Source organism: Cyprinodon variegatus, unplaced genomic scaffold (genome assembly GCF_000732505.1).
Source record: "Cyprinodon variegatus isolate N-32 unplaced genomic scaffold, C_variegatus-1.0 Scaffold1192, whole genome shotgun sequence".
Lineage (NCBI taxonomy): Eukaryota > Metazoa > Chordata > Actinopteri > Cyprinodontiformes > Cyprinodontidae > Cyprinodon > Cyprinodon variegatus.
Window position 1 is genome coordinate 214,364 of NW_015151645.1, and position 7,876 is coordinate 222,239.

At 42.6% G+C, this 7,876-nt stretch overlaps 1 protein-coding gene across 1 annotated transcript in view; it reads left to right on the plus strand.

Annotated features, from left to right (window-relative positions):
• Window positions 1-6,927, plus strand: part of ar (androgen receptor) — a gene marked incomplete at its 3' end in the record, with an annotated part of 12,882 nt that extends 5,955 nt beyond the window's left edge. The window contains exons 3-6 of the mRNA XM_015401191.1: window positions 1,461-1,597; window positions 1,812-1,928; window positions 6,474-6,608; window positions 6,727-6,927. Of these exons, the coding sequence (XP_015256677.1) occupies window positions 1,461-1,597; window positions 1,812-1,928; window positions 6,474-6,608; window positions 6,727-6,927 (590 nt within the window). The remainder of the gene's footprint in view (window positions 1-1,460; window positions 1,598-1,811; window positions 1,929-6,473; window positions 6,609-6,726) is intronic.
• Window positions 6,928-7,876: the final 949 nt, after the last annotated feature.

Consider the following 7,876-nt stretch of genomic DNA (forward strand, 5'->3'; position numbering starts at 1 on the left):
TTACCCATTAGAAAAATTACTCAAGTAAAAGTAATAAGTAGCTAATTTAAAATGTATTTTAAGTAAAAGTTACTTAGTTACATTGAAAACAAACAGTTGAACGGGGCAGGGGATCCCTCCCACTTAAATTAAATACTTAGTTTTTTTTTTAGCAGTTTATTTTCCCAAGCCACTCAGAGCCGCAGTATAAGGATGAAAGAGCCGCATGCGGCTCCGGAGCCGCGGGTTTCCCCGGCTAGACAAAATCAGCAATGCCACGAAACAGGTTGTTTTGCTAATTGGCTATTAGTCATGAAAACTTTGTTTGAAGTACCGATGCTCTAAATACTTCCCAAAACATGCTTCCGCAGATTAGATGTGGAGTTATTAAATGCTGCCAGTTCAGTCACCTTTGGCAGACACATCTGGCATTGCATGATGATGCTGTCGGCCATCTTGAATTTAAACGAAAAGCAGTCTTTGAAATGTGGCCGAGGATTTTCGTTGTTTTTGGGCAGCAGAATTGGATGTTTCAGCTAGCATTTCTAGTGAAACGTTCTCTGAACCGTCGTCGCTCTCCTGATCCACCTCCATCTCGTTCCCAAACTCCTACAGAAAGACTTGGCGCCTGGTAGCCTCGATCTACATGCTGATCACGTCACTCGCTGCAGAGCTTCCGGGGCCCATTTTTTGTCTTTTCGGTTTTCTAAAGTTTTTTTTTTACTCAGTAACGGATGGGATTTGTTATGTAACGAAATACAATACTTCACTCAAAACGTAATCAAGTAAAATTTAAATTACCGATTTTAAAAACTACTTGAAAAATACAAAATACACAAAAAACCTGCTCAATACAGTAACTTGAGTAAATGTATTTCGTTACTTTCCACCTCTGCCTATATGTTGGTACTCGCCGATACCGATGCCACCATTTTAGCGCTGGATCGGGGCCCCGCCTGATACTGGTATCAATGCAACACTAGTGATGATTGAAATTCCCACTTTACATTTAACCCCTCCCCTTGGGGAGCAGTGGGCTGCCATTGTGCAGCTCCCAGGGAGCAGGGTGGGGTTAAGGGTCTTGCTCAGGGACCCAGAGTGGAGGCAGTGGGGATTGAACTGAGTTCTTGCAACCTTAACCAGGCTAAAACCACCCAGCAATGTGCGGAAGGCGGCGTGTAACTTTCGCCGCCTCTTATTCAAAGACCTATAAGTCTAAATAAATCCCTCACTGCAAAAGTCATGACATTTCCTAAGATTAGTGAATTTGCCTTTGATTTGAGCGGATAAATAGGATGATCCATTTGTAACCTAAATATATGAAAATTAGATGTTATACGCTCAAATAAGGTAGTGGAGTTGTTTTTTTTTCTTATGTTGAATGTAGATAAACTTATTTTGTTGGTAAATTATCTTATTTCAAGAAAAAAAAATGGTTTTCCTCTCTAAGCATCCAGGTTTGTGTCTGTTTGCACTTCCAGGCACGAGGATTTTTTCCCAGGCGTGTTCCTGTCAGACAGGAGAGTGTGTCAGGTGTGCGGCGACGACGCCTCGGGTTGTCACTACGGAGCGGTCACCTGTGGCAGCTGTAAAGTGTTCTTCAAGAGGGCCGCTGCAGGTGGGAGCGACGCACACACGCACCGCAGCATCCCTGAGTGCACACCAAAATTACAGTTTGCATCCCCTGATTTAATTTCTTACACCCACTTACTCTCTAATGCCGGCGGGGCACAGTGACCTGACATTATGAGGCAGAGCGGGTTGTTATCAGTAAACACCCACATGGCGTTGCTATGAGTCGAGGTGATGCAGATTTTGTTGTGTGTCTCCAGGAAAGCAGAACCACCTGTGTGCCAGCAGGAACGACTGCACCATCGATAAACTGAGGAGGAAAAACTGCGCCTCGTGTCGACTTAAACGCTGCTTCATGTCCGGAATGAGCTTGAAAGGTACGGAAATTCAAGGCTGTGGGGGGAAATGTGCATCCGCCTCGCCAAAGTATCCCTACCCTGAAACACAAAACTGTCAATGAAGGTTTAATAGAGTTTGTTTTGTGACAGACTCACACTGGTTAGAAAATAATTGGTAAGTAGAAAATGAGATCTGAAAAATGTAGGGTGTGTTTGAAATCTGCACCCTGAGGTGATGCTTCCAGGAACAATGTTGATTGAATGAGTTTTAGGAGGATCGTCTGCCTGCTTTACATGTTTGGAAGATTTCTCCCAGACTTAAAGGTATTATGGAGGATTTTTTAAAAGACCCGCCCTCTCCACTTTAAAAAAATAAAAAATAAAAAATGCGCGTGCAAGAGTGTTCACAGGCCCATTTCTCCTCATGTCATCTCAGGTCACTTTCCAGTTCACCAGATCATCCAGTCAGATTGATTCAAAGTTTTCTATCTAAGGAAAACCAGCTGATTGCATCGACTCATTGACTCTTCAGCAATCCCTCACACTAAGCATGCTTGTAGCGACAGTGGAGAGGAAAAACTCCCTTTGAACAGGAAGAAACCTCCAGCAGAACCAGGCTCAGTGTGAGCGGCCACTTACTGTTATTTTGCTTCCTGTCTCTGAACGTGCGCCCTAACCCCTAAATCCCTCCATCACTATATAGAGCAGGGACTACATAGTGAACTCATTTCACTATAACATTAGTGATCACTGCTTGTTGCTCTGTTCGTCACGTAATTCCTCCTCCACCGCGCGGTGCCTGAGCCGCTGTCGGGTAGGGGCAGCCTATGGCGACAGCGGGCTGCTGTGACAGAAAATCCCATAATGCGGGGAGAGCTCTCCGTGCAAAGCATTCTGGGATATATCTGCCTATTCTGAGGCCTTTTTTTTCTTCTCATACACTTCGTTGACACTTCCGATTCTCGGCCATTTCCAAAGAACCGCGGTGAGAAAGGTGAGCTTCAATGAATGTCTGAAACTGTAGCTCACCACAGATAAACGCCTGAAAGTATGCGAAAAAAGGTCGTTAACGCAGGGCAAACGCGGTGCGATATTTTCAGTGGTTGGACACAGCTACAGCTCACCATGTTTGTTCTCACGCTGTGCGACCCGACACTCTGATACAATCTACCTGCTCACTGTACGTCTAAAAACCAGGTGGGACTCAGCTCCGCAGTGAGATGGCGCTACTGGGACTCGTCTATCTGGAAGCCAAACCAGTAGCAGAGGAACATGAAGCTCACTAGAGTGAAACGCGCTGCCTTGGATATTTGGGCAATTTTGTGCTAAAGCCCTAAAAAGAAAAGGAGACGACGTATTTGGACAAAAGACATGGCTGAGCTAACGTGGCTACTACGGTCTGACAGTTTGACAGAAAGAACTCCATTTCACTTATTGCCCCCCCGCCATGCTGCTGGGTTTACATCTGAGAGGAAGAAGAAGAATCCTAGTTTGCCACTGAGCGATTTACCCACGAACACCTTACCATGCCCGACTGAATTTCAACCATGTTTGATTTTCTCCCGACCTTAAGATTCCTGATGGGGGGGGGTCGTTAGCGGCTGATCGGCTGACCCCCTGTTCACTACACCACCCACCATCAGGCTGAAAGTCGGCCCGATAGAAAAATTCTGGCACAACGGGAAAATCAGCCTGAAAAGGGCAAAAAAATGTACAGTGTCGCCCGGCGACCCGGTTCCGGATAAAGCGGGAGACGACGAGTACGAGTACGAGTGTCGCCCGGCTTAACGCGACACGCACGTAGGACGGCCTTACGTAAACACAGCACCAGAATGATTGACAGTTAGGAGGACCACTGATTGAGATGATCCACCCGGAAATAAAAGATCCTCCTCCATACCTTTAAGCTCAGTCAGATCAGATGGAGGCTGACTTTGATCTAAATCATCCTAATGAATGTCAGTGACTGTTGTCCTGATGGAGGGTTAAGCTCCACCTTAGTCTAAAGTCTAATAAAGCTTAAACAAGGTTTTATTCCTGAACTTCCTCAATCTGAGCAGCTTTTCTGCTCTTATTGTTGAAAACCACCATGTTTCACAGTGATTGTTGTTTTCAGGTTGTAGTTCAGCACCTTATGGTGGCATAAAGCAAACAGACACCCTAATACATGGGCGGTTCTAGACGGGGGCCAACGGGGGCCAGTGCCCCTGTAGATCATATCCTGGCCCCTGTTATGGTCCCTGTACTGAAGACATAATACGTAAATTCTAATGATCTGCTCTGGAACAGACACGGTTACTGATTGGTCCTTTGGTTCTATTTGATTTTTTTCTTTACAAATTCTGTTTTACTAATCATTTAAAAACAATGAGTTGATAGCTGCAGTGGGATTGAGATATGATCCCAGGTTTCATCTGCTAAATGTTTTTTTTTTTAAACAAATAATAAAAAAAAAATGCTCTAATTTTTACGGCTGAATTTCTCGGTTTTTCTTGAGTTCTAATTCAAATTTTATAGAAAACGGTAATTTTAACTTAAATTAAGTGAAAAATATATAACATTCCTAAATTATGAATGTATATTGATTTAATAAGAAATAGAATTTTAATTGAACCTAAAAAATTGAAATTTAACTTCATGCAGCTATATTAATATATCTAAAACTCTTGCCCTGTTTTTTTTATTTCATTCTTTTCTGTTCCCCCATGAAGACAAGCTGGCCCCCTCCTGGTCCCCTCCTGGCCCCCGGTACATGTGGTCTAGAACCAGCACTGCCCTAATCCCTTCCATCCTTCTGTTTCTATAGATTACTGATAGTAATCCAAACACCTTCTGCTAACCGAGCCGCAGCTCCTCCATCGTTCAGTAGAGGCATTAAGAACCAAAGTATCAGAAAGTATCAGAGAAATTCCCTCTCTGCATTTAACCCCTCCCCTGGGGAGGCAGTGGGCTGCCATTGTGCGGCTCCTGGGGAGCAGTGTGGGGTTTAGGGTCCTGCTCAGGGACCCAGAGTGGCAGGCTGTTGGGATCGAACCGCTAGGCCAACACTCCAGTACAAATACACTGGAAAAAATCCAAATCTAGATAAGTTATTTTTCTTAAAATAAGTGCATTTGTTCTTGATTTTAGGAGGTTATAGAGACATCTTGAAAATGGAAAAAGACAATTTACACTTAAAATAAGAAAAAACAATTACATTGTCTTATTTCAAGTGCATATTATCTAATTATCTTATTTTAAGAGTAAAAATACTCATTCCATTGGCAAACTGTCTCCTTTACCCACTCAAATTAACGGTAAATACACTTAATTTAAGAAATTTTTACTTATTTCTAGATTGTTTTTTTCCAGTGTACTTCATTATTGTACTTTAGTAGAAATGTCTATCTATTCTTTACTGGTGTAATTATTTTTTTTGACAACTTTTTACTTTCTTGTCCTTGGATTTTAAAAATAAACTGGTTAGTTTTATTTCATCTGAGCTCATTTTAATTATGGCCTGTTGGTATTTAAAAAATAATTAGTTTCATCCAGACAATTAATTTCTTTGTGGTTGGACTCGGTGCTGCCCCAACTTGTTGCTCAACACAAACCAAAATAAAAACTTTTTCCAGATGATGCAAAGTTAAATGTGACTCTGTTACCATTACTTAAAAAACTAAGAAAATGAAATCTAATGAAATTATCATCCAGAATAGTAGAAAAACGTTCCTTTAATAGAGTAGAGCAGTAAAACTTCTGGCCTTAACAGTTTTTCCTGCATTATTTTTACTTTTATACTTTAAATAATATTAAAAATTGTACCTTTACACTTTTACTGGAGTAAAAAGCAGAAATTGATCCTCTAACTTCTTCTAAAGTGTTTTTAAACAGCAGGATTTATACTGGAGGAATAAACAGGAATAGTTTTCTGGCCTTCAGTTATTTTGCTAAATAATTTTTTACTTGTTTAGTTTTTGCATAACGGCAAAGAGGGACACTATTTACAGATTAGGTGAAGGCGGATGATTTCAGCTGATTTTATAAAGGCCTTTCAGAGGGAAGGGGACTAAACCAAATGTGTGCCATGCAGCTTACAATTATTTATTGGTAAAAAAGGTAAAAAAATGTGTATGATTTTTTAGTTCCAACTCACTATTATTCACTACTTTGTGTTAGTCCACTCCTTAAATCTCAATAAAACACTTGAGATGTGATATAACATGAGGTCAGAGCATACGGGGACTTTGTGCGCGGCGGTATTTGGGGATAAAGGGGGGGTCAGTGCGTCACATGGCTCACATTCTGCAGATCAGAACTGTTCCTGCTAAAATTTGGTGCAACAAATTCAATTCATCGGACGTCAATAAGAGCTTTTTGTACGTGCAGGCCGGCAAAAAAAAACAACTTTATGACACGTCAGTGATAGGAAAAAACACAAATAGCTGGTAGATAATTTCAGGCGGATTTATTGAAGCCATGTGCTGCTGTTTTATTTAATTTTTACATTATTTGGCAAAACGATGAGATGTTTTTTTACGTCAGCTTCATGTTTAAGCCGTCTGTCTTCCTCCTGCTGCATGTGCTGCTGCTGTGTGATCACAGGCCGTCGGCTGAAGGGAGCCGGACAGACGAGAGGTGGAGAAGAAGAGCATCAGCCTCCTGCCTGGGGGCATGGAGAAAGGGAAGGGAAGCACAACTTTGTCTTGGAGCCTGGGAGTGCTGCTGCCAGGGCTCAAGGTGGGGAGGATTAGTGGCTCACAGGATCAAATATGAAAGAGATTTCCAAGGAGTTTGACCATAATATTCTATATATTTGTCGTACTAAAACTCCTGTTTTCTGTGTTAACTTCTGCAGGGCCTCAGCTTTTAGGAATCCCTCCAACTATGCGCTCCTGCTTCTCTCTCCTCACCATCCTACAGTCCATCGAACCCACCGTAGTCAACGCGGGACACGACCCCGCCCAGCCAGACAGCTCCGCCTCCTTGCTCACCAGCCTCAACGAGCTTGGGGAAAGGCAGTTAGTGACTGTTGTACGCTGGGCCAAGGCAATACCAGGTAAACCGGTATGAACCCATGTGGCAATTAGCTGGCGTGTTCCAATAACCGCTGAGAGCTGTAAACACCTGTGCTGGCTGGTTCAAGCTGTGAAAAACCGAAGCGCTACTTGGTCAGACCTGTGCAGCGCCTCAGACAGTGCAGCATATCTGCATGACTCAACAGACTGCAATGATTTGGAGATGTTTCAAGTCTGGTCTACCGTACCTGGTGCATTGCCTTGACAGGAGCAAATGCATCAGTAACACAAATTGTTCTAGACAACTAACCACCCAGTGGAAATCAGGATCCGTTAGTGCATATTTAAAAATGTCCTATTACTAAAGTTCCAGCAGCTTTGCACAATTATTTAGACTGCAGAGGACAATGATTTAAACAAGAACAAGAGGCGGTGCACCACTAATTATATTCCTGAGTGAAACATCAACTGAGAATGGAACATGTAAAGGAGTAAATGTCTAATAAAATAAAGTTAGCAAAGTAAAGTCTAACCGATGAGCATCACATTAAATCACTGGTCACTAGTAGCTGGTCAGGAATGAATCAGCAGATCCTCCCTGACATTTAGCTCAGTGCAGGAGAATGACCTGACTGTAGACAGCTGGACCAAAGAGAAGGACCTCCTGCAGAAAACGCCATGCAGGTTCTGCATGCCAACTCTGCATAAGGGTTAAAACCAAAACGAGAAATAAGTCGTAACAAAACCCTGAAGAAGATTCCTCTCAACCGATGCCCTTATCTCCAACTATCTATGAAATATTCCACACCGTTCATGATCCAGGAGTGGTAGAGTGTCCCTTTGGTTCACAGATCTTGAGTGGAAATGCTTCATTATTTTCTATTCTCAGGACGGAGGGGGATTTACCATTACGCAATACTAGGCAGTTGCCTAGGGGCTCCAGAAAACTCTGTTTCCATGTATGGTTAATACAACTATTCTTCATTTCTG